General features: G+C 42.1%; 1 protein-coding gene and 1 pseudogene across 1 annotated transcript in view; both read right to left on the minus strand.

Annotated features, from left to right (window-relative positions):
- Positions 1–618: 618 nt before the first annotated feature.
- Positions 619–27,951, minus strand: part of RAB20 (RAB20, member RAS oncogene family) — a 51,248-nt gene continuing 23,915 nt past the window's right edge. Inside the window, exon 2 of the mRNA XM_006901563.1 lies at positions 619–1,151. Within this exon, the coding sequence (XP_006901625.1) occupies positions 619–1,151 (533 nt within the window). The remainder of the gene's footprint in view (positions 1,152–27,951) is intronic.
- On the minus strand, positions 18,346–21,804 carry LOC102869312 (annotated as a pseudogene).

Raw genomic sequence — 27,951 nt, forward strand, 5'->3', positions numbered from 1 at the left:
AATAAAATGCCAATACCAACATTTTCCCAAAAATTTCTTTTAATAATGTGTGTAGCTCAAGCTGCTGCAACCAATATAAAAAGTTATTTCTGATTGTGTATAAATTAACATGGAGAGAATCACCACTATAATGTGTAAATGTACAAGTACCAAATGGTAGGACAAAAAAAAAAGAGAAATCAGAGTGAAGAGAAATGACTGAGAACACCACCACAGAGAAAGGCTGATTAATGTGGTAACAACTGAGGGTGCCTTGTTGGGTCAAATGCACGCAGCAAAGCTTCCATCTGTGCAAAAAAATAAAAAAGAGACTTCAGGTCCAGGAAACCAAAGGACAGCCAATTCCATCTCAGAACAGCAGGGTGGGAGAGAAGGTCAAGTATCTTCTTCTGCAGACTGGATTTCACGGATGATTATTTATCTCCTGACACACCAGGTGTAGACTGAGGAGCTCCTGGTATATTAATCTTCACTTACTGAATAGCTGGTATTTCCATTCGGATCTTTTGCTCCAAATACTGTTTCATAACATCTTTGTTTTTCTAGGCTTCCTTCAAACATTGCACAACCCTCTAGGTGACCAGTGTGCAAACTGGAAATCAGGAACATCCCCGGAAGTCAAGCACAGCAACCAGACTTTGTCTGTTTTGGCGGCTTATAATTGCTTATGTCCACAGTCTGGGGAGGACCCTCGGCTCTCTGTCGTAAAATGACTGGCACAACCATTTCAAACAAAGTTTCAAAGAGGTGATCCACGTTGTAACCGGTTTTGGCGCTGGTCTCGAAGCACATCTTTTCAGCGGCTGGCACGTCCTTCTCATCCAGCATTTTGTACTTGAGGATCTTTTTATAAAGGGCCACTGCATCCTCCAGCCTGACCTGCCTGGGGCCCTTGCAGGAGACACAGCTGCTGGCAGCCTCCCCAGAGCCGCCCTCCTCCCCTCCTTGGTCCTCTGCAGCCCCCTCCTCAGTGAGGTCCACTTTGTTTCCCACAATGGCAAACAGGCAGTCGGTGCTGGCTGTGTCTGTGAGGCCCAGGAACCGGTCCTCTAGCTCTACGAGACTCTGCAGGTGGTTGACATCATAGGTGAGGATGACCGCAGCAGCGCCTCGGCAGTACATGGAGCCCAGTCCATGGAACTGTTCCCTCCCTAGAGGGGAGAAGAAAAGAAAAACACCTGATTAGCCGTTTCCATGTACCCACCAATCACTGCTACAGAGGAACTCTGCCAAAGAGGCAGATGAAATCATAAAACCCACTGTTGCTGCTGCTGTTGGTTACATACTGTCAAGTCTATGGTCCAGTGGGGATGGGCATGGGAATGGGAGTGGGAATGGTCTGCTCATTTTTCTCCCCTGCAGCAGCTAGTGGGTTTGAACTGCTTGACTTCAAGTTGACAGTCCAACTCCTTACCCACTAGGCCACCAGCGCTCCCTAGGTGTTGGTGGAGCTGGGTGAAACAAAGACAATTATATCCGGGAAGAGGGGGGGGAATCGATGACTTGCCCAAGCTCACCCCATCTAGTTAGAAAACAGCTGAGGACCCCAGGCCAGGTGCTTGGTCTGTAGGCCCTACTGCTCAATACACTGTCATAGGCCTCCTAGACTGGCCACCAGGATCAGGAGGCGCCAAACTGCTCAGAGAAGCTCAAAACTAACACTAAACATAACACACTCACAAGAAGAAATACTCCTCTACTCTTTCAAAGCACACAAACCACAGAAAACTTGCCAATTCTACCTTCAATCAAGTGGGAAGGCACTACGTATCCAGCACAGGATTCTGAAACCTAAGCACAGACAGCTGGCTGGCTGCTATCCTGGGTCCCTGACCTGCTCCAGCAAGCTGGTCAGCCAAGCTCGGATGGGGCAGCTCACACTTCTGGGCTTCAACTCCTTGGCGGAACCACAGGCGGCTTATAAGGGAGCTCTGGTGGCCTGATGGTAAGAAGCGGTGCTGCAATCCCAAAGGCACACCAGCTCCTTCTGTGAGATTTCCTGCCTCTAAAACCCAGCTGGAGGGTCAGCTACACCTTAGTTCCAATTCGATGCCACACAACAACAAAAAGGGCTCCTCAGCACGGTGTGAAGTTTGAGGTTTGCCCTCGAGGACTAGACAAAGGTCAGCTCCACCTCCCTCATGATCATGGCTGTGGCAGGGCCAGCTAATCAATGAGTTCCACAAGCCTCCCTCAAACCCCACCCTCTGTCTTTCCATCATCCTTCCTCTCCCCCACCCTCAGGACCTGATCAGGATGGCAACCCTATGGGGTGGAAAAAAGTCCTTAGAGCCATTAACAGAGAGACCACCAGAGGCAGAGAGACCACTTCAAACACAGAGAGCTTCAATCTAGAGGTCCAACTGCTGTCACCATCTGCCAGTTCAGAACCAAGACATGGAGCCGACGAACAGTACAAATGGAACAGCTGAGCTGAGATGTTCTGTTTTTCATTTTCTCCCTCATTTCAAAGATGAAATCACTCCTAAATTTCTGGCAGGACACAACACAAATACAGTTTGGAAAATGTGTATAAATCTCTGTAGCTCATCCCATTCTGAACCAGAAGACAGCCAATCTTTTAGCACTTTTGCTCCACTCAGTTCTCCCAAGAAGCCCTTCCAGATTAGGGTTCCTGAGCCTCTGTTCTTTCTTGCCTCTGCTTTTGTGTGCTTGCTTACTTTATACTTCGGAACAACTCAATGTTTTGGTGATGATTTTTCAGCTCGTTCTCCCTCCCTGCCAGGAAGAGACCAAGTGTGTCCTCTTCACCCTGGTCTACCTTCCACCATGCCTGGTACAGCCTAAGTGGTCAATAAACATGCTGAGTAAATAAGCAACTGATTATTCTCCTGTATGATTTTCTCCTTCCTATAGAGGTTGTGGAATTCTGGTGGCCTAGTGGCAAGATGCTGCACTGCTATCCCAATGGCACACGGTTCAAGGCCACCAGCAGCTCAGAGGGAGAACAGGAAATCTCCTGTGCAGTTAACTGGCTCTGAAAACCCACCAGAGGGTCAGCTATGGGTCAGTTCCAACTCTATGGTACACAACAACATAGAAGTTGTTGCTTGTTTGTATGAAAGAGTCTCATTTACATACAAAGCTTCATTTACACTCTGTTCCTTCACATTAAGCTGCACACCTTTCACTGAGCAGTAAATGGAGGAAAAGAGAAGAAGGAAGAGAACAAAGGAGGGGAAACCTTGGGGTGTTAGACCCCTAAACAAAGGAAACATCTGTACAGCTGTGTCACTGTCTTCTCCCGACTCCCATTAGACCATTAGAAAAACTACACCTCAAAGTCAGAGTCCCTGGGGTGGTGCAAATGGTTAAATGCTTGACCACTAACCAAAAGGCTGCCAGTTCAAATCCATCCAGAGACGCCTGGGAAGTCAGCCTTGGGGAGCCGCTAGCAAAAGATCACAGCTTTGAAAAACCTACACATCAGTTCTACTCTGAACACGTGGGCTCAATCAGGAGCTGGAAACTACAATGGCCACAACACACGATGGCACAGGTTACAGGTAAACGGCAAGGCTGGGTGTGCTTCCGTGGACCAGAGAATGGCCTTCAGAAGCCAGCTACAAAACTATTCAGACCGTTCAAACCTCTTCTTCCTCAAGCTTTGGAGTCCCTTAGCTTCCTTGTTGTGCAAGAAGAAGTTGTACTATGTGTGAGAGGTGCAGGCAGCAGGGAGGGAGTTTATTCCCAACGGAGGGCAATGCACAAATTCAGAATGGTGCCTGAGACCATTCAGGTCCTCCAGGGAATTATCGGGATCCTCTTCCCTGGGCGATCATACTTTACATCTCTCTAAAGGCATCCTTCAAAAACTACCTTGCTGGTATGTGTCACTGAGTCAGAACCGACATGAAGCTGACCCTCCAGCCGGTCTTCAGAGGGTGTAAGCAGCAGGAGGGGAGACTGTCCATCTTGGGGTTGGCAGCACAACTCCATACCACTAAGCCACTTCTTGTTGTTGTTATGTGCCATCGAGTCGCTTGCGACTCACAGTGATCCTATATACAACAGCCCTAAACTCTGCTCTGTCCTGTGCCAATCACACCATCTCTGATACACCCATCCCGACTACCCCAGTCACTGAATCAATCAACCTCATAGAGGGTCTTCCCCTTCTGCGCTGTCCCTCCACCCTAAAAAGCATGACGTTCCTCTCCAAGGACCTGTCTCTCCTTGCAACATGTCCAGAGTATGTTAGACGGAGCCTCAGAATCCTTGCTGCCAAGGAGCAGCCCGGTTTGACCCTTTCCAGGATGAATCTGTTTGTTTTCCTAGCAGTACCTAGCAGTGGTACCCTCAATACTCTTCTCAGCACCACAGCTCAAAGGCATCAATTCTTCTATACTCCTTGGTCACTGTCCAACTCTCTGAAGCATAACAAGTGATAGCAAAGACCATGGCCTGTATCAGATGCACCTCAGCTTCCAAAGAGACACCATTTCTCTTCAGTACTTTAGAGAGGTCCCTAACAGCAGACTTTCCTATGGCAGTACGTCTTCTAATTTCCTGGCTGCTGGTGCCGAGAGCGTTGACTGTGGAGCCAAGTAAATTGAAGCTGTGAACAATCTCAATCTCAATCTCTTCACCATCCATCCTGATGCTGCCAATGCCCAGTGGTGAAAATCTTTGTCTTCTTGACATTGAGCCTCAATCCATATTGGAGGCTGCAGTCCTTGACCCTCTGCAGCAACCGCTTCAGGTCCTCCTCAGTTTCAGCAAGCACGGCTGTATCATCTGCATAACGCAGATTGTTGATAGGTCTTCTACTGATCTTGACCCCACATTTCTCCTCATAAAGCCCAGCCTCCTGGATAATCTGTTCTGCATACAGGTTGAAAAGGTATGGAGACAGGACACATCCCTGGCGTACACCCTTCCCAATTCTGAACCATGCAGTGTTTCCCTGCTCTGTTCTAATGACTGCCTCTTGGTCCAAGCATAGGTTTCTCATTAGCACGATAAAGTGTTCTGGGATTCTCATTCTTCTCAGAGTCAGCCACAGTTTGTTATGATCCAGACTCAGCCACAGTTTGTTATGATCCACACAGTCAAATGCCTTTGCATAGTCAATAAAACACAGATAGACATTCCTCTGGTATTCCCTGCTTTCAGCTAAGATCCATCTACCATTAGCTACAATATCCCTAGTACCACGACCCCTTCTAAACCCAGCCTGGACTTCTGGCAATTCTCTGTTGATGTACTGTTCCAGTCATTTTTGGATAATCTTCAGGGATCTGTCACATCACTGCTGTTTGGCCAAAACTGACTTACAGCCGACCCTCCAGCAGGCTTACAAGCTGTAGCTCACATGGGAAGAGAGTGATTGCACTTTGTCCTGAGGGGCCAGTAATGGACTCAAACAGGTGAGGACTGTGGGCGAGCAGCACAACTTCCCACAGACTACGACACTACAGCACCCTATGTGATCTGAGACTCAGACTTACCCCTAGTGGATTTCCAGAGGATGTGAATCGCACAGAGGGACACTGTCCATCTTTCTCCTATGGAACCACTGGTGAATTTGAACTGCCAGAGAGAAGCCACTGCTGGCTTAACAGTACAACTCCCTAACCACTACACCACCAGAGGTCCCTAAGTGATCTGAGAGGGAGCAAAAAGGGTCTGTCCCCTGTCAAGCCCGGCAGGAGTTGCTTAGGTAGGTATGTATCCTGCAGCAATTCTGAAGGTCAAAGAGCCAGAAGGTAAATTAACTGTTACCAAGGTTTCCTTCTTCATTTGGGGATAGACAGCCTGAGAACTATTTCCGTTCAGGTTACAAAGTTACAGTGCTGGCAAGGAGTCCTTGCTCTGGAATTCAGCAGCTAAAGAACATTTCTTCCCTTTAACACACCTATAATAGAGCAATTGTGAGTTGGCTAACCTAATTATCAGTTTCAGGCCAAATCTGCAGAACTAGCAGGCCCAATGCTAAGTATGCTTCCTTCTCTTGTGTACCCTGAGGGGAAGGATGAACTCTGTGGGATAGTCTTTTTTGGGGGGTCCCCATGCCATCCCCCCTAACCAAAGGTTACACCTCACTGGCAGTTTGAATCCACCAGCAGTTGCTCTATAGGTAAAATAAGGTCAATCTCCTCTACAGCACTGGAAGCCCAACGGATGGTCAGCTGTGTGTCACTTCTGCAATGAGACAGGAGAGGATGGATGATCAAGAAGCTTCTAGAAACATAGTATTAATAGCAAGCTTTAGCTGAGAGAAAGAAATGCTTTTCTACCACCACCACTGACTTCTCCCTAAGACATACTAATGCCATACATAGCAAATCTGGCATCATGAGGATTTTCAACAGCTACGAATGTTATTAGCACTTCCCCACTGATTTTACAAGAGTGTGATGGGATGGTGGTTGGGGGTGGGAATAAGCAACAATCCCATCATCCTGGAAGAATTACGTTCTGGGTTTGTTTTTGCTTTTTAATTTTCTGTTACATACTTCACACTGGCCAAAGAAGGAACTGTGTTAATGTCTCTGCCTAAAATAATTTTTCTTTCTAGATAAAAATGCCTGGTTTGCTTTCTTTAAAACAACGTTGTTGTTGTTATGTGCCGTCGAGTCGCTTGCGACTCATAGCGACCCTATGTACAACAGCCCTAAACTCTGCTCTGTCCTGTGCCAATCTCACTGTCTGACACTCCCATCCCGATTATTTAAAACAATAAACAATAATAATATAAAAAGAAAGATCAAAATAACTAAAGAAAGTTAGAACTCAAGAGTCCCAGACAATAGCCAGGAAACAGCTAAGAACTGCTATTCAAGTCACATAATCTCTAATCTGTCCAGTAATGCAAACAAATTAAAAGCAGCCACTCTACACTGAAAAACAAGGAACTCAAGAAATATTACATAAAATGGATGACCATGGAGGACATTATGCTAAGTGAAATATCTCAGTCACAAAAAGACAAATACGGCACAATGCCACTGTTACAAAAGAGGTCTGACATAGGGATTGGGGGAAGACTGGAAAAGATGGGATAATGTATACTGTATGGAAACAGATGAGGGAGAGAACTGTTTAAAAGGGATATATGATTGGATATTTTGGCAGCAGTTCAGAATGAAGGTAGCACGGTGGAGTAGACTTGGGGGGAGGGATTGAATAACAATGAAATAATTTTTTCTTTTACTTTTCAAAAAGAAAAGTGAATTGGGGGGAGGGGTGGGCAGGGAGAAAAGTGCAACAATGAATGAATGGAAATCCAAAGTCTCTGTAAGCTTTCATTAATATCAATTTAAAATAAAATAAAAAAGCAGCCACTCTAGTGATAGAATTTATGATTAAGCTTTTTAGTACTTAAACTTCTTAAATACTATTTTAAATGTTATCTATAGCTTTTAGAATTGCTAATGGTGTATTCAAGCTGCATAAAAAGGACTATATTGTTCCTGAACTAGATGGTCTAGTCCTATAGGGTACAAAAGTTGTGAATTTAATCCTAATTGGATTTAAGTGGGAGTGCTGGTATTTCAAGCATGGGAAAGGAAAAAGGGAGGGGTTAAATAACAACGGAGGTAAAGTGGAGAGTCAGTAAGACTTGACCTTTTTCCATTTGCTTTGCCAAATGCACAGCTATCTAAAGCCAAGGCTTTCTAATAAGTTTTCCAGTATTTTCTGAACTTGTATTGAGCTACACACTGTGAAGGCAAGCAGTTAACTATTAAACCGCACCAATACGGCTACTTGCAAACAGACCCAATCCACAGTGACTCCATGTGCTGAGGAGTAAATCTGTATACCACACAGGTTTCATGAGTACTTCTAGGCCTTTCTTCCCAAGAGTCTTTGGGTAGGTTCAAACTGCCAACCTTTCAGTTAACAGGCAAGTACTTAACCATTTGCACCACTCAGAGCAACCAACCTGACACTACCTTGCGGTAAATATTAACCACTCTTCATTCAGATCACAGATTTCCTTGAGAACAATCTTGAGCTGAGTATTTCAAGAGTCCCTTCCCACCACAACCACACAGGCACTTCTTTTGATCTCTTTCTCCCCACCTTAGGCCCCTCAACACCAACTCTAAAACTGAGAATCTAGCAACATTTGCAGGGTTTTTTATTTGGAAATAAACCATTATTTGTAGAAATAATTGTATTATGGTCAAATTCTGCAAGTGTCAAACCAAGTTTCAGAAGGCATGTGTTCACTTCTTCAGTGGAAAGGAAAGAAAATTTATAAGTTAGTTCAAGTTCAACCAGTGCAGATAGCAGGTCAGGTTACTCAAGCCTGGAGGATTAAACAGAAGCATAGAAAGGTTGGGCCCACAGACACATACAGCATGGGGTGGCACTCTGATTCAAGGACACTTACGCCAAGGTCAATCTGTGGTTGCACCAATCCCTGAAATTAAGGACATAAATCTTGAGGTGGTGCACTCTGGCAAGAGAAAAAAAGCCACTCTGCCTTGTAACTCTAATGACGGCAAACACGGCCCAACAGAGACTGTCCTGGAAGCAAACTGGCCACTCCTGAGGTGTGCTGCTTCAAGAGCTCTGTCTATACACAAAAGGTCTATTATGGTAGCAGAGCACTACTGTAAAAAGTAGGGAGTTCTGATGGCCTAGTGGTAAGAAGCTGTTCTGTAATCCCAAAAGCACACAGTTCAAATCCACCGGCTGCTCCATGGGAGAAGAGTGAGCTATCTCCTCCTGTGTGATTTACTGCCTCTGAAAATCCGCTGGAGGGTCAGCTGTGAGTCAGTTCCAACTTGATGGCACCCAACAACACTGTAAAAAGCTAAGGAAATATTTACACACAGAATGAATTGTGCATAAGTTACCGGGGCTGGGGTGGGGGTAAAAAGAAAGGCAATATATACAGTATCTTGATCAGATGGGATGAATTAGAGTAATCCACTGCAATTAATGTTCTGAAATGTGTATGAACGATGAAAATAATGCTATCTAATTACTACAATGTTATAAAACAAAATGTGTATGAATGATAGAATGAAAAACTAGTATGTTTCGTAAACTTACTCTGTCTACAGAGATGGACCGCTGTTGTTAAGTACTAGGGAACAGCACCAACTCATTGTGACCTCAAGTCACATGAAGCTGGAACTACCCAAAGGGAAGTTACAGGGTTTTCTCGGCTGTAATCTTGATGGGAACAGATTACTAGGTCTCTATCCCATGGAACAAAACATTTGGAGTTGTGTTTTTTCTTTTCCTTTTTTTATTTCTTTTTCTTCTTCTTTTTTTTACTGGTCCATCTGAATTAGCACCTAGAGGCAGGGCTAGGATATCAATAGCACTTTTAAAGTTCCCTAGGTGAATGTGTTCTGCACAAAGATTGAAAATTACCAAACTTAGGGCAAGAATGTGGTGGAGGAGAAGGGGGAGTGAAGTTAAAAGGTAGTTATTAAAATGCAATAATAAGAACACTTCTTGTTTCAATTTAGTTAAAAAGTAAGAATAACTCAGAAAGTTAAATGCAAATACTGAAACGGGACTTTGAAAATGAGTTATGTATCCTTGCATGGTCCTAACAGCCTATTGAAATAAGAGTTCACAAACATGACAAGATGAAGGAAGGAAGATAAAATACAGATTAACAGGTAACAAATAAAAACTTCAAAACTCACACAGAAATACGGCTAACAACAAGTAGAGGCCTTGTGTATGCTCAGTCACCAGATAGCTGTAACATACTTCTCTTCAGCGTTTGTTCATTTGGTTTCGGATTCCACCCTCCCAGACAAAATAAAATCCTTTTCCAATGCTTCAATGCACACAGGTTCTACCTAAAATACTATAAACAGTACCAGAAGGATTAGCTCAGTTTTTCACAGTTGGATGAGTTTTGATAAATGTACAGTCATGGAACCACTTCACAGGCAAGAGTTAGAGCATTTCCATCTGGGTTCTTAAACTGTCTAGGAATAAACCTGGCTGGAGAATGTTAAGTGGAAAAAACTTTCTCCCAAGGACTGTGTGCAGCAGATTTTAAGTACCTTTTAGTATACAAGAAAAAGGGTCACAAGTCTCCTCTGATGGATGACATGAATTAGGCGGTCTGGGTGACTAAGCTCAGCACGACAGAGCTGCCCTCCAAAATGAGTAAACATGAACAATCAAGTATTCAAGGCCATTTCCATGCTTCTAGAGGTACTTGATCTGAAAACCTATTTTTCAGACATTTTTTTTGGTAGATTAATAGGGAAAGATTGTTACTACTGACGAAAACTTACAGCTACTCAGCTGGTTGTCTGAGATAAATGCCTCCTAATAAAAAAACCAACTGATTCTAAAGCTGAGACTCCCAGAAGAGATGGAGGGCTATCTAGCCCTTATTTTCTTCATAAGGAAGGCAGACAAGAGCTGTTACGGTAATTACAGATCTGCGGTGGATCTGAGGATGAGGATGGCCAGTTATTGGACCCCAAAATGCACTGAGTAGGCCAACAGCCCATCATGGAATGTCCCACAATGCACTAGGAAGGCTGAAGAGTCCCTAAAGGCCTTTCCCACAAAGCCCTGAGAAAGCAATACAACTCATCAAGGACTTTCCCTGCTGGTATTTCTCAGTGCCTCACAGCCAGGTTGTGCTTTTTGATTGTAGTTCTAAAATTTTTGCATCACATTCAGTAAGAAATTTAACCTATTAGCCAACCTAGTCATTATGTCTATGTGGGAGGAAGGGAACTCAACAGGAATGAAGTGATTTTAAATAGTTTTCCAGAAAACCAGCTGTATCTGTTTGACTCATACTTTTTATTCCTTAATTAAGGATCCCTTTTCTGCCTAATTAACTAATATTTTTCTCTAAACCTATATCCAATCATGAAAAATCCCCTGGGGAATACTTTTCTGCGGCTTCCTAGCAGCCCTCAAAATAAAGTGCAAACTCCACAAATCTGCTGTTTTCCCATAAATTCACAAGTCCTTTCCTGCCAGGTTTTCAATGACTCACCAATAAATACAGAAAAGATGACTTCTAAAATAAACAACAGAGTATGTATCTAGGAACATTTTGTATTTAGAGAGGGGTGGGAATAGCAAAGGGAGATGAAAGATGGAGTAAGAAATTTTCAATTCATAATTTCTATTTGTGAAGTAATCTCCTACTTCTTTCTCTTTTAGTCTTAGTTTCGCTTCATAAAAAGATTTTCCAAAAATATCTATGTGGTTGATCTACAGTGGGCTTCATCAAATTCAAAACTCAAGCTCTCTGCAATTGAGATGGTTTTGACTCAGCAACCCTCCACTAGATTTCCACAACTATAAACCATACAAAAGGAGACTCTCCTTTGCCCAAGGAATCAAATCACTGGAGGAAATTGTTGGAGGTGTGTGGCCTTTGAGTTAGCAGTGCAAACCCCTGCAGACTATGTCACCAACGGGGTGCATGGTAGTCTTCCAAAAGCTAGGTCCAGAGAAGCTCCTCAGCTGAGTCTGTTACTTGCTGATAGGTCAACTCAAAAAGGTTTAGATGAAGGAGTGATGATGAACCTCAACAGCCTTTTGGGAAGGATTAAAAGCTTCAATTAGGATCTTTGAAAGGAAGGAAGGAAGGAAGGGAGGGAGGGAGGGAGGAAAGTGGGTGCATATCCTCATCCCTAGAGCCTGTGGATGTAACCTATTGGAAAAATCATCTTTGTAGATGTAATTGAGATCCTGAAATGAGATAATCCTGGGGAGTCCTAAATTGAGGACAAATGTTCATGTAACAAACAGAGGAGATAAGAAGGAAAGAGAAGGTGATGCACCCAGAAGTAGGAGAGGACAGAGGGAGGAGAGCAGCTGCAAGTCAAGGTACAACTGGAACCACCAGAAGCTGGAAGAGTAACGGATTCTCTCCTAGAGGCCGCGGGCAGAGAGATTTAAGGCTCTCACCTCCAGGACTATGAGCGAATAAAGTAACCCGATCTGTAATCATGTCACTGTGGAAAGCAAAAGCACATTTCTTCATTTAATCACCAAGTTTAAAGCCATTGTTATAGTCACCTCAGGAAACTAACACACTTTTAAAGCTGCTACAAGGAAATCCACCTCTCTTCCTGTCTGCAGCCCATCTTACACCAAGTTAGTATGATGAACATCTGGAAATCCATAGAGCTTTAAAAACATTACTAGCACCCAGACTCAGCTCAGAACAGGTGAGTGCACTACTCTGGGGAGTTGGGCTTGGATGTCCATACTAGTGATCCTGCTGTATGGCTACAAGAGAACCACGGTGACAGTGGTCACACCTACTGCCTGGCCTCTCAGCACATCTCAGTCCTGTACTGCTGGTGGTTACCATATAATCACTGTCCTACCTCCTCCGTAATCTCATACCGTGATTACATGTAAAATGAGCTCCTCTGCGTCCTCCTTTCTGTTCTGTCTTCTCAGTCTGTCTGGGGTCAAGCCCACAGGCATCTCTGGCCCTCCTCCCTCACGGCCTGCACTGGCTCACTGTGTCTATGTCTTGTCATTCTCACTCTCCACATCTGACCCCAAATCCTTATTAATGCATTTAGAGGTCATTTTCTTATCAGTAATGTTCCTTTCTACTTCAAGCTCACTCACTGTACTGATAAGGGAATACCAGTGGCTTAATGTTAAGGAACTGCCCTGCCAATTAATGCAGAGATGTGATTCGAATCCACCACCTGCTCTGCAGGAGAAAGATGGGCAATCAACTCCTGTGCAATTTACTGCCTCTGAAAACCTGCCAGAGGGTCAGCTCTGGGTCAGTTCTGACTTGATGGTACCCAATAACAACTGTACTAATAAATACATCATTAAACATTGCTGTGATCCCCATCCCTGTGATACACAAAAGCATTCCCAAAACAGCACATGAAAGAATAAACAAGTGTAATGTAAACATAGAGTGAAATACTATTTAGCCATAAAGAAAAGTGAAGTTCCAATACACCACAACGTGGATGAGCCTTGGTGAAATATGGGGAAAATATGGTGAGTATAAAAAGTCAGACACATCCCCAGCCATGATCCCCAGTAAGGCACAAGGATTGCTCCCTTTCCTACAGGTAACCTAAACACTGAATCTTTTCCAGAACCTGAACCCTGAGCTCGGTTCCAGAGACAAAAAATGAAATACAACTGCCAGCTAAGGAAGCAAAGGTGGATGAAGCCTCAAAGTTCAGCTAGTCACACTCTCACTAGACTCACCCAGGATGAATCTACAGGAAATTACCCTGAGTGGCGTAAGTCAGTCAGTCAAAAGAGGACAAATATTGTATTAAAACCCCTATTGTATAGGCGAGCTCTGGTGGCCTAGTGGCAAGAAGCTGCAACTACAGCCTCAGAGGTGCACGGTTCAAATCCACCAGATGCTCTGCTGGAGAAGGAGGAACAATCTCCTCCTGTACCAGTCAGATCTGATTTGACGGTACACACAAAAAGATCATGAAATAAAAAAAAAAAAAATAACCAAAAAAAAAAACCAAACCCCTATCGTATAAAGCTAAGGAAAGGTTTATACACACAACCATTCTTGAATGGCTATCTTGGGTGAGAAGAGAGGGAGAGGAAGTAAAAATTAATAAATGATGGGAGGAGACTGTTTGTCCTTCTTCCTCAGAGCTACTGGAGGATTCAAACTGCCTACCTTTAGGTTGGCAGTGCAACTCTTCACCACAAAGCCACCAGAGCTCCACTGCATGATTAATGATACACAATCAAGTATAGCAATTAATTTTAATTAATATTATTAAAAAGAATGTGTATGAATGAATAAATGAAAAATCAATATAATTTGCAAACTTTCACTTAAATCACAATGAAAAAAAATCATCTCAAAACAGCGGTACATTTCAGAGATACTGCAGGCTCTGTTCTAGCTACCTCAATAAAATAAATACTGTAATAAAGTGAGTCACAAAATTGCCTTCATTTCCCACAGCATATAAAAGTTATATTTACACTATACTGCAGTCTATTAAATGTGCAATAGCATTAGGGGAAAGTCTTAAATTTGAGAATGATCACAACGTGATAGAGATAAAATGTGAGCACAAGTCTGAAAAATGGCATTGACAGACTTGCTCAACATAGGATTGCCTTCATTTAAAAAAAAATATTAAACAAAATACACCAACAAAACAACAAGCCAATATCTGCAAAACTCAATAAAGAGAAACACATTTACTTGAGGTATGGCTATATAATCAATATTAAAATGCTAAGATAAGTTTACTGGTTGTTGGTTCTTTTGTTTTTGACTAGTACTTCAAAATCAAGTGTATATTTTTTATTTAAGAATCATCTCAATTTAAGTTAGTGACATCTCCAAGTCTTCACCAAGCATATGAGGCTACCATTTGGGACAAGGCAGATTTAGACTATTAAGTCCTCAGATGACAGCGTCCACACACAGCTGGTTCTATTTAGCATCAAACACCATTTTCAGAATTATTTCTTATATGAATCCACAGGTTTCTCTTCAGTAAAATTATGGGCAATCTTTTCTCATGCAATTTACGGTCTCTGAAAATTCACTGAAGAGTTGGTTGTGAGTTAGTTCTGATTCGATGGCAATGAAAGAGACACAGAAAGCAAGCTGATCTAGAAGCTGAAGTGCAGAAATGCCTAGTGACTTTACTAAAAGCTCAATACCACCACGTAATGGAACTGGATGGACCCTGCATCTTATGCTCCAGTGTTCTTCTAAAATTCTTACGGCTTTAAATCCTTCCATAAAGTACCTCGTGCTGTAGTTAGCTTTTTATGAACGGCTTTAAAGCAACATGCCCCATCCCCCCATCCTAAGCAAAAGGTCTTCCAAGCAGTTGTTCTCTCAGTAAGTGTATCATGAGTGTCCGACCACAGTGTTTCTCTCAGTCCCACAGATAGGGAAACTCGTGCATGGGACACTTTTGTCTTCCCAAATTTGATGAACAAAGAAGTGAGTTTCATTTCTCTTATTCAATGCTATCCGGAGAACAAGGCTGTTAACTCTCACACTAAGAAATGCAACAATGCACTTCGTCAGTGCCTCCTAACATGTGAACTGGATTGGAGGCTGGCAGCCTCCACTTTGACCAAAAACCCATTTGTCATGAAGCCAAAAAGAACAAGGTTTCATCTAAGCAAGGTTCATGTGAGGAAGGTCTGACTCTTAAGTTTCTCACTCCTTCTGCACCCCATTTCTCTCCTCTCCAAAACCAGAAGAAAAGGCGAGTTAATGACAAACTTCAGTGAACCACATTAAAGGAGAAGTTGATAAGTCAAGTCACACTGAACTTGAGTAACCAAACCTTGTAAGAGAACGAGAAGAGTCATGTGTTAGGTCCCGAGCCAAAGTCAATAAAAGTGCTTACTTCCTGAAAACAAGTCATAAGTCACAAAGTGAAATTCTCCTGGACAGAAACATCTAAAACTGTTTCACTGTTTTTTAACCTCAGTCTGGTGCTAATATAATACATGACCTTCTCCCTCATGTATGATTTATAAGATAAGAATGTATCCAACTCTTGCCATTACATTTACTGAGAAATACAAGAAACATGTGGTAAATACTGACAGAGATAGTATAAAAGAAGCTAAGGAACTATCAAAGATATGACAAAATAGCTGCATCTCAAGAAGGGAAGCTGTTAGAAGACTTGAGGTAAAGCTTGGGTGTCTTGTATTGTTGTTGTTAGATGCCAAGGAGCCATCTATGATTCACAACAGCCCTAAAAACACCAAATCCGAACCTTTCCCTCTCCTGCACTGGCCTCACAATCTCTGATATGCTCAAGCCTATTTACAGTCACTGTGGCAATTCACCTTGTTGAAGGTCTTCTCTTCTTTCTCTGACCCTCTACCTTTCCAACCACGATGTTTTCCCCAAGGTCTGGCCTCTCCTGACAGTCTGTCCAAAGTAGGTGAGATAAAGTTTTACTATCCTTGCCTCTAAGGAGCACCCTGGCTGCACTCCTCCAAGACAGACTTGTCTGTTCTTTTGGTGGCCCTGCAATGAACAGAAAAACTTCATGGTGACCAGTTACAGAAACGTCTAGATGTCAGTAGCTGAAGCCTCATCAAGCCAACAGAACAGTGCTCATCCCATGTTTATTTGAGATGTATATGCTAGCATTCAAAAGGAAAAACTTTTAAAAACAGTTAACACATTTATCAAGAGCTCTGGTGGCTTAGTAATTAAGTTGCACTGTCAGCCCAAAGACATATAGCTGGAATCTAACAGCTGCACAAAAGAAGAAAGACGGGCAATCTCCTTCCAAGAGATTAACTGTCTCTGAAAACCCACGGGAGGGTCAGCTGCGAGTTGGTTCCAACTCAACTGTACATAACAACAACACCACCACCACATTTACAGCAATTATGACATCTATGCACAGTCATAAGCCACTGTGGTAGTGGTGCTATGAGCCGCTGAGTTGGAACCAAATCTCCAGTGAGTTTTCAGAGGCAACAAGCTGCAGGAGAGGCGACTGCCCGTCCTTCTTCTGAGACGCAGCTGGCGGAGTTGAACTACGGGCTTTTGGAAGAGCTGCACAGCCTCTCACCACTGGGCCACCAGAGCGCATAAATCATGTTGTTGTTATTTGCCGTCAAGTCATTTGCGACTCATAGCGACCATATGTACAACAGCCCTAAACCCTGCTCGATCCTGTGCCAATCTCATCACCTCTGACACACCCATCCAGAGTACCCCAGTCACTGAATCAATCCACCTCATAGAGGGTCTTCCCCTCCTGCGCTGTCCCGTTACCCTACCAAGCATGATGTCCCTCTCCATTAACAGCCAGTAACTCTGTACATCAGGGTACCACTGTTACCTTTATTGCTAATAAGAAAGATGACAAACAGGGTTGTAGACTAGCCGCAGGTACACAAGCAATAAATGACAGAAAGGACTAGAATTCAGCAAAGCCTACTTTAGAATCCTGGCATTTATTACAATGCCACACAATCAACTCTGGCTGGGGGGGGGGAAAAAAAGAATGCATTATTTCAAAATCTAGAAGTAGCAGCAACAAGATGATTTCCCTGATAGCTCAGTAATCAGAAATTGAGCACACAAAAAGTCAACATAAGTGAAATGAAAAGAAAAGGTTTAACCTTTTCAACAAAACTATCTCCCCCAGGAACTATCTCCCTCCTGGGCAAGAAACAACGTGGAAAAGTTAAGACTTTCTGAATAAATGGCTCATTGTTCTCAAATAACTATAGTGCCTGTGTGTACACACAATCTTCCACAAACAGGGAAAGGTGTTACCCATCTCATGGGTGAAAACACCTCACGTCCTCTCCACTGAATCTGGTTAGGCAGGAGCCATGTGATACCTGCAAGTCTTACTCAGTGACAAAGGAGTGGTTCTGGTTCATAGGTGACTTTCCCTCAGGTTTCTGAGGCTGTAAAGTGCATAGGAGGAGACTTCCCATCTTTCTCCCTCAGAGCTGCTGGTGAATCTGAACCACCAGAGACATGAAGCCTTTGTCTTCGCAGCACATCACCCCCAGAGCTCCCTACTTAGATGCGACAGAGCAGAAAGAAAACGTCACCAAACTCCATTTATTAGCAAGGAATGACTGTGAACAAGGGCCATCGACTGGATTTAAATGGGTAGGAATCAAACAAGAAAGAAAAAAAAAAATCCTACCCTGTGACATTAACGTAGGGTTTTTCCCCTGCCAGAATGAAGAACTAAAACTTCAAGACAAATTAATTGACTATACTAACAAAGAAGATGATGAGACACAGCCTTAAAATAGCTAATAATTCAAAGCCAATAGCTTAATTTTACTTGTTACATTTATAGTTCCCTTGATTTTATTCTTTTATTCTTAAGCAGCCACCAGGCACCCCTTACAAAAAAAAAAAGCCGTCTCCTCTCGCTGAAGTTTACAACCTCAAAACCCAGTGTAGGGGTGCAATGAATAGGACGTGACACCAGTGGTTTGGGTTTCATTTTGCTCTTAATAGCCTGTGACTATTGAAAAGAATTTAAAAATACAGCAAGACTTAATGAAATAAAGGATGATGATCATTCTCCCAGCCTAGGAAATCCAAAGGTTTACATTAGTAATAAAACAGAAATCAACTTTGCAGCACTTGACTAAACAGTCTTTAAATCTAGCACTTTACTCTGAGTAGTTAGGAAATAATTAACCAAAGTAATTCAATCCAAATCTGTAAAATGAGACCTTTTCCTCAACTTTAAAATAAAAGAATTCAAACCAAAAAGTATTCCTAACAAACTGAACGGTAATATATTTGATGTGTGTAGTTAGAAAATTGGATTTATTTCTGTATTTAAACACATATGTAAGGGTTCTCTTTTTTTTTTAGAATAAACACCTTTAATACATGTGCTAAAATGGGAGGGAGATTTATTTGCCTTTCTGTGCCTTGATTTTCCTCAGGCAGAATTCCAGCTCCTTGCCCTCTAGCACATAACCATCTGCGCAGCCACAATGGCCTGGCCGAGAAGCAATAGATGCAAGAAGCTTGCCCTGTTGGAACTGCTCCTCTAGAAGACTGCTGATTTTTGCATTCTTTTTCCTTTCATCGTATTTTTTCTGAGTTCTCTGATCGCTTTTTGTTTAAAATCTCTTCCTCCTCAGGAGTCAGCTTAGCCCCTTTCTTGCAACCCAGGGGTAGCGCATAGTGGGACTCATGTGTACTGTCAATGAGCACAATGCAGTTCTGCACTAGGGTCTTGGTTCGGACCAGTTCATTATTGGAGGTGTTGTAGACAACATCATTTATCCTTGTTTTGCGAGTACAACATTCAGAGCCCCAGAAGTTCCCCACATCCAATCTTAGGGCACGGTACTTCTTGCTGCCTCCTCTCACATGAACTGTGTGTATACGTCGGGGGCCAATCTTAGTGTTGGCAGCCGGGCGTCCCAGCGCATACTTCCGCTTCTTGTGGCAGGGCTTTCTCTTGCCCCCGGTCTTCCGGCGCTTGTGCCAGTTGTCCCGGGAGATGCCTGGAAAGCTGTAAGGGTTCTTTTATCCAAATTAACATAAATGTCATTCCTGTTTTTCTCTTTGATAATTTGAAGATTGAACTAAAAAGGCAAATCATTGTCCTATGAATCACATATAATTAATAAGTTAATTTTATACCTGTGACCTACTGATTAGAGCTTCTGAAATAAATGTTAAGATAATATATAATAATATGATAACTGGAACTTAATTCCTTCATTCCTTATATACATGAATTTAGTGACAATAACTCATTGTTGTTGCTGTTGTGTACCCTAGAGGCAGAATCAACCCATAGCTGACACTCTGGTGGGTTTTCAGAGGCAGCTAATCACACAGGAGGAAACTGCCGATCTTCCCCCATGGAATAGCCAGTGGCCTCAAACCATGTGCCTTCGAGAATGCAGTGTAGCTTCTTACCACCAGGCCACCAGAGCCCCCTAATAATTCACTAGCAAACCTAAGTGACTCAAATAATGACAATGTTTTTGAAAATTTTTTAGTATTTTAAAATAGTTTAATATTTCTAATATTTAAAAAAAGTGGTAGATCAGGAGAAAATAAATGTAAATAATAAATTTATCTTAAGAAAAAGAAAAAACACACTATATTTTATCACCTTCCATCCAATTTCTATACCTCCTATAGCTTCTCTGCTGTCCTATGATAATTTTTAAAATAAGATTATAATTATTTGCAAATTCTCTTGTTTAAGTGGGGTGTTAAAGGAAATGAAGGTTTTGGTTTTGGGTCTAAAAAAGAAAAGCTTTTTTAAATTAATATAATTAATATAAAAGACAAGACTGAAATGGAAATACCATATATTAAGAAAAATCTAACTCTGAAAAGGGTTTTTCCTAAACATTAACTTATCCAGATTAGCCACTTCTCTGGTGTAGTATGCCATTAGCTTTGCTACCAGTGAATGACTGCTGTAGACTCACAGAGTCTGACCATCTTTCTCCAGCCAAGCCTCTGGTGGATTCAAAACACCAGAGAGGCCCCACCGTTAGAGGAACAGTGTAATTCCCTATGGACTATGCCTCCAGTTTCCCGAGAAGCTCTGCTATACACAGAATAGAGTTTGGAGGTATTTTCCCCTTCTCTAAAATCCTTTGAGAAATGTACAGAAGAGAACAAATGTCCTGGGGTGTTTTCCTATTCAAAGGAAAACATATTAAACATTTTCTGAACAATCTTAGGGAAACAAAAGACCTGACACATGTCTTTGATGTCTAGTTACCTCCTGCTTAGCAGGTTAGTAGTTTTTTCATAACATTCTCTTCTAAAGGACATTATCCACTTACAGATAAAGCGAAATCAGAGCTGCTTTCCAGGGAGTAGCAGGGGCCAATCCAGTATCACCTATACACAATTCTATCCTTTTAGCACTGTGAAAAACTCTTTTAAATAATTCATAGTATTTTATTAGAAAGTTGGTTTATCATAGGTAAGTATAACAATATTATCCCTTTCCAGACTTGGTCTTATCAGTTTCTCACTTTTGATAGGGCCTACTTTAACATTCTTTATTGTTGTTATATGCCGTTCGAGTTGCTTGCAACCCTATGTATAACAGCTCTATACCCTGCTCTACCTCGTGCCAATCTTACTGTCTCCAACACACCTACCCCCATTACTCCAGTACTGAATCAATCCATCTCTGTTCCTCCAGCCTCCCAAGTGTGATGTCCCTCCCCAAGAACTGGTCCCTCCTTGCAGGGACAAAGAAAGCTTAAGAGTCCTTGCCTTCAAGGAGCAGCCTGGTTTCACTCTCTCCAGGAAGAACGTATTTGTCCTCCTTGTCCATGGTATATATTCAATACTCTTCGCCAGTACCACAGCTCAAAGGGATCAATTATCTTTCTATCATCCCTAGTCATTGTCCAGCTTTCTGGAAAATATTTTCATTTTCTTTCTCTGACAAGTTTCTGCTTTATAAGAATTCTGTGGATGGTGCAAATGGTTAACACACTCAGTGGTTAACCAAAAGTTTGGAGGTTCAAACTCACAGTGATGTAACGCAGAGACAGGCCTAACAATCTACCTAAAAATAAGCTTTTGTAAACACAGAACATGAGACAAATCTAACCAAGTTATCTGGTCCCCACTCCTTTCTACTCTCAGATCTTTTTTCCATGATGGCTGCAGCAAGCCTAAAGCACAGTTTCTCACTGAACTTTACTAACCAAGTGAGGCATCTTGGGATCTTGTTAAAATCATGTCCTGGTTCTGCAGGTCTGGGATTGGGACAAGATTCTAATGGTGCTTGCTGGTCCACAAGCCATAGAGCAAAGCCATATGGTATGATGATATGGTATTAATATCAACTCTAGCTAAAACTTGAGTTTTGCCTCTTTGCTCTTTTATAACTCTACAACCTTCTTTCAGATATTCTCCATCTCTTAACATCTACCCAAATCCAAACCAGACCCACTGCTGCTGAGTCAATTCCAACCCACAACAAACTTCCATTGGGTTTCCAAGGCTACGGATGTTAACAGAAGGAGAATAACTCATATTTCTTCCAGGGAGCAGCTAGTGGGTTTGAATTGCTGACCACTTAAAGCAGCCAACACAACCTACTGTGCTACCAAGGCTCCTTAGTAACACCTACAGGGTATGTGTATTCCTTTGCCAACTGAAGTGAAGATGAGCCCAGAATTAGAGGCTTCATTCATAGCAGTTGCTGAGGTCTGTGATTAAATGATAACTGTCTAAAGTGGAGAAAATGGACAATGGGGGCACAAGGCCATGAGTATCTATCTCTCTGGAAGGGCCAGAGGGAGTACGAATAGTACAGCCCCTCACTGCCGCAGAGTAGAAAGTAGATAGACTCCACAGCCCAGCCTCATGGCGCCTGTAGAATCCCACCAACAGCTAGAGGTTCATTTAATCATTGCTGACTCACAGATTCACAACTGTGGTACTGAGAATGGGATTTACTAGAGAGTAAGTGGGAGAGTTGAGGAAGGCAAAGAATATCTCACAGTATAAGTCCAAGTTTATCCCAATAGTCCTAAGGCACCATTCCTCATTTAATCCAGGCTCTGGTTTCAGTTCAGCAGTCAAATTCAGATCATCCAGCAAGGTTTGCCTCAGAAGTTATAAGTCAGCTTTTCTTTCAAACACCTGACACAAACAGCCAAGCCTTTAACTGTGGCCAGAACAAATGAAAGAAGCCTCGGGTCACACCTTGTCACTGTTTGTCCACAGCAATGCCACACTACCTTCTCTACTACCAGGGTCTTACTTTCATACTCTCACCAGGGTCTTGCTGCCACAAGCTTTGCTTGCCTCAAGTCTTGCAGTCTAATGTGGGAAGCACTTTGTCATTCCAGTCCCACAGCTGTTAATAATTTGCAAGACCATGTGTCTGTAGTTAAGGTACCTGGAGATCCAAGGTGGCTAACTGTAATGGCTAAAAGAAGCCAACTTTTAGGCTAACACCACAGGAACAAACCAGAGTTATTCAGATTTTAAACTAACTAGGCTTTGAACATATTTTGTATTCCAATTGCTATAGAGAAGGTTTATTAAGTGAATAAGTAGGTCAACAAGCTGGGGACAAAATGTGTTCACACAATCCAGAAAGCGTTAACAGGTAAGACACAATATCAAGGCAGATATACTCTGCTAGTTTGAAAATCACTTTGATGTGCAAATTAAACCCTTTTCTTATCTAAGTGTCTTCACTAGAGTATTTCTAGTTACAATATAAACTCAAAATAATTACCATTATCTTCATTTATTATGACTTTTCCTTTTTAGAAACAAGCAGCCAAGTTAGCAAACAAGAATGGCCTCTGATGTGGGTTTATTAAGATGGTACATACTAGATAAAGGCACTTTTCCTCCTTGAGCTTCAGCTTTGAGATGGTTTCTTTGAATCAAGGGTATATGATTCCTTTAGCCAAGACAGCTACTGTTTCCCCAAGGAACTGACTGTCACAATAGCTAACACTAAGAGCTTGCTCAAGTGGGAGGCAAACTTTCAAACTGCACTCACATACAATGTCATCCCATCCTGCCCACATTTTACAGATCTTAACATAAGTGCCACCCAGTCTGTCCAAAAATGCACCAACAGAATAAGCAGCTAATGGCAACAAAAATGGTGTGACCAGAGTCTGGTTAAATAATTACCAAACAATATTTAAAATGACAATAAACCAAAAACTAAACCCACTACCCTCAAGGCAATTTCTACTCATGGCCACCAGCCAATGGATTTCCAAGACTGTACATCCTAACAGGAGGAAACTGCCCCATCCTTCTCCCTTGAAGCAGCTAGTGGATGCAAACAGTTGACCTTTTAGTTAGTAGTTTAACACTTAATGCCCCAGCAGGACTTTTTAAATGGCACTACAGGACCTCTAAAATCTCTTGAGACAAAAATGAGCTCTTTTCTACCCAAATTCTACACTGACAAATGTCAAAAGATTATTTTTTAAAAAAAAGTAAAATGGTAACTCTCACACAGATATATAAAAATAAAAGCATGTTAAAGATTCTATTTAAGCTTATGAGAAACTCGGGAAGATGTCACAACTATTCAGAGTCATAAAGATGTCATAACTAGTCAAAAAGACATGGGTTTGTATGAAGTAAAGGGACATGGGGAGTCACTGAGTGATAAAAACATTTCTTGAAGAATTAGAGGTTGAAGTTCATCCAGAGGCACAAGACTTGGTCATCAACAAGGATCCCAAACAACAATGGTCTACTCTAGAAAGGACTGGTTTCCATGGTCCTTGCTCTGGATGCTCAAGTTCTATCACTTAACTTACTTCCTGATTAAAGATCAAAGGACCACAGACGATTTAAGAGTAGAGGGTGAAAGGACAACTTTTCATGGTTAACCCATCAGTCATGTTGAGTGTTTAAAGTTTAACTTTAAAGGGCTTGGCTTGCTACACATGTGTGTCATGGGTTCAAAGACCTTTCATCTAGTGCACAATGTGGTTTTCGGCCAGCCGGGCCAATTTCAAGGCCTTGTTGCTATGTTTCAAATATCCCCCAAGCACATCCTCATTCACGTATCCCAGACTTCCGGAGGCTCTTCTCTCTCTAGGTTCCTCATCTTGGAAGAAAGCACCATGCTACCCACCCCTATAGTTACTGAAGCCAGCAACCTGGACATTGTGTGTGACATGCTTCTCTCCATTTATTCCACATCCAGCCACTCAATCAGCTTCATTACACTCATCACTAAGCAGTCAATTCTAAAATGTGTCTAAAACTATTTGAGATGATCTTCATCCAAACCAAGCCTCTCAAAGACTAACATGAACAGAGCTCTAACTGGTCTCCCTGTTTCCATTCTTGTCACTTTGCACTCCAGCCAATGGTGCTCACAACAACTGAAATGAAATTATGTATTCCTCAGTTTCAGAACTATTCATCTACAGACCAAGGAGCCCCTGACCCAAGCCATGGTTTCTCTACTGCTTTCTGTGCCTGTCAAAGCTGAACAATGAATAAGGAAGAATCCATGCCTTTGAATGGTGGTATAGGCAAAGAATACTGAATAGAGACTGTGAAAGAAATAAGCAATTATGGCTTGCAAGGACAGCCAGAGTGCTCTTTACAAGCAAAGACAGAGTTCGTCTCACACACTTTAGGCACATTAAAAGGAGGGGCTGGAAATGATGCTTAGAAAAGGAGAGGGTCAGTGAAGGACAGGAAGATATTCAATGAGATGAACTGCCCCACTGACGGCAACAATGAGATTAAACACAGTAGAGACTGTGAGAATGACACAGGATCAGGTAGGATGGTTTTTACTTTATTATACATATGGTCATTATGAATCAGAGTGTAGAATAAAATGGAGATTTCTAACACAGCCAATCAGCCTTACCTGCTCTGGTTTCCGTCTCATCTAGAACAATCTCATCTATGAGATAATGACCTTTGTTTAATATCAATCTTCCCCCATCTGACATTCAATCTCTGATGGCAGAAAAGGTTTTGTTTTGTTCCTGACTCTGCACAGAGTTTGACAAGATTTCCGCTTAGCAGGTATCCTTTCAAAATGTTAAACAAATTTCTTAAATTTAATTTAAATTAAATTTGTTTAACACTTTCTCAATGTTCACTCTATACACATAAAACTCATTGATACAACTCCTTGGAAACACTTGATTGATTCCACTTCCATGTGTAAGTCAGAATGCCCAGTGAAATCATACCTATCAATAATTATAAAAGTTATTCTTCAACATTAGAATGAATTTTTAAAACATTGTTAGAGTAATACATTAATATAATTTCATTTGAAATTTCTAAAGTTTGCCTGTGAATATAAACAATCAGTAAATAGACTGAGATGCTTTCTTAATCTGTTGTTGTTATGTGCTGTCGAGTCGCTTGCGACTCATAGCGATCCTATGTACAACAGCCCTAAACTCCGCTCTGTCCTGTGCCAATGGCACCGTCTCTGACACTCCCATCCCAATTATCCCAGTCACTGAATCAATCCACCTCACAGAGGGCCTTCCTCTCCTGCGCCATCCCTCCACCCTCCCAAGCATGATGTCCCTCTCCAAGGACCGGTCTCTCCTCACAACATGTCCAAAGTATGTTAGACGGAGCCTCAGAATCCTTGCCTCCAAGGAGCCACCCGGTTTAACCCCTTCCAGGACAAATCTGTTTGCTTTCCTAGCAGTCCATGGTATTCTCAATACTCTTCTCCAAGGGGAGCTCTGGTGGCCTAGTGGCAAGAAGCTGCAAATACAATCCCAGAGGAGCACGGTTCGAATCCACCAGGTGCTCTGCCGGGGAAGGAGGGGCCATCTCCTCCTGTACCAGTCAGATCTGATTTGACAGTACACGCACACACACACACACACAAAAAAAAAAATTAAAAAAAAAAACTCTTCTCCAGCACCACAGCTCAAAGGCATCAATTCTCCTTCTATCCTCCTTGGTCATTGTCCAACTCTCTGATGCATAACAAGTGATTGCGAAGACCACAGCCTGTATCAGATGCACCTTAGTCTCCAGAGAGACACCACTGCTCTTCAGCACTTTGGAGAGGTCCCTAACAGCAGACTTTCCCATGGCAATGCGCCTTTTAATTTCCTGGCTGCTGGTGCCAAGACTGTTGACTATGGAGCCAAGCAAACTAAAGCTGTGTACAATCTCAATCTCTTCACCATCCATCCTGATGCTGCCAATTGGTCCAGTGGTGAGAATCTTTGTCTTCTTTTTTTTTTAATCTTTGTCTTCTTGACATTGAGCCTCAATCCATCTTGTAGGCTGCAGTCCTTGACACTCTGCAGCAGGCGCTTCAGGTCCTCTTCAGTTTCAGCAAGCAGGGTTGTGTCATCCGCATAACGCAGGTTGTTGATAAATCGTCCACCAATCTTGACCCCACATTTCTCCTCATAGAGCCCAGCCTCCCGGATAATCTGTTCTGCATATAGGTTGAAAAGGTATGGAGATAGGATGCATCCCTGGTGTACGCCCTTCCCAATTTTGAACCATGCAGTGTTCCCTTTCTCTGTTCTGACGACTGCCTCCTGGTCCAAGTATAAGTTTCGCATTAGAACGATCAAGTGTTCTGGGATTCCCATTCTTCTCAGAGTCAGCCATAGTTTGTTATGATCAAAGTTATGACACAGTCAAATGCCTTTGCATAGTCAATGAAACACAGATAGACATTCCTCTGGTATTCCCTGCTTTCAGCCAAGATCCATCTAACATCAGCTACAATATCTCTAGTACCACGACCCTTTCTAAACCCAGCCTGGACTTCTGGTAGTTCTCTGTTGATGTGCTGTTTCAGTCGTTTTTGGATAATCTTCAGTAAAATCTTGCTTGCATGTGAAATCAGTGAGATTGTTCTGTAGTTTCCACATTCTGTTGGGTCACCTTTCTTTGGGATAGGAACAAATATAGATCTCTTCCAGTCGGTTGGCCAAGTGGTTGTTCTCCAGATTTCTTGGCACAACTTGGTGAGCACGTCCAGGGCAGCATCTGTTAACTGAAATATGTCAATTGGTATACCATCTATTCCTGGAGCCTTATTTTTTGCCATTTCCTTCAAACCAGCCTGAACTTCTTCTCTCATCACCATAGGCTCTTGCTCATATGTTGTTTCATGAAATTCTTTTGTGTCTTCCAATTCCTTTCGATACAGTGACTCAGTATATTCTTTCATCTTCTTTTAATACTTCCTGGATTATTTATCATTCTGCCGAAAGCATCCTTGATTATAGCAACTCGAGGTTTGAATTTGTTCTTCAAGATTTCTTAATCTTACCAGTTAATAATACATTTGTTGTTGGCATTCTAAGTAAATGCTAGAGATATTTCCATGAAACATCTGATCTTGGTCAATTTATGAGTTACTGGAAATAATACAGAAAGTTCTAATCAGGCACTCCCATAGGAGATAAATAAATGAAGAGAAGCCAAAGGGGGGAAAAAGTTATTCTTCAGTAAATCAGAAAAAAATTATAACATAAGCAAAATTCTTTGATAAGTCTTAGCTATTTGGTCCTTATTTCCATTTACAGGGTATCTACTATGGGTAAGGAAAAAATAAGAACATTTATTATTGAGAGTCTGGTAAACTATAATCACTCTCAGGATAAAGACAGGCAGTCTCCTCTCCTTACAATCTGCAGCCTTGGAAACCCAGTGGAGGGTCACTAAGTTTGAACTATGCTAGGTCTTTTCATGTCTATTATCTTATCTAAGATTTATAATTAACCTTGCAAATAAAGTTTATGACTATAATTTCAAGATCAGATAACTGAGACTCAGAGACATAAGAGATAATTTTTTATAAAACTATTGCTATCAGGGATCCGTCGTGGAGTATTTCACAAGTTGTGCTGCTACAGCCAAAGGTTCATATTCTCTCAATAGGTTTGAATCCCCCTGCATTTCTTAGGGAGAAAGATGGGCAATGTCTTCTCCTGCGATCTGAAGCCTTGGAAACTCACTGGAGGCTTAGCTGTCAGTTTAGCTCAAAAGCATTAAGTGTGAGA

Source organism: Elephantulus edwardii, unplaced genomic scaffold (genome assembly GCF_000299155.1).
Source record: "Elephantulus edwardii isolate Elephantulus edwardi_28Jun2011 unplaced genomic scaffold, EleEdw1.0 scaffold00332, whole genome shotgun sequence".
NCBI classification, from domain to species: Eukaryota; Metazoa; Chordata; class Mammalia; order Macroscelidea; family Macroscelididae; genus Elephantulus; species Elephantulus edwardii.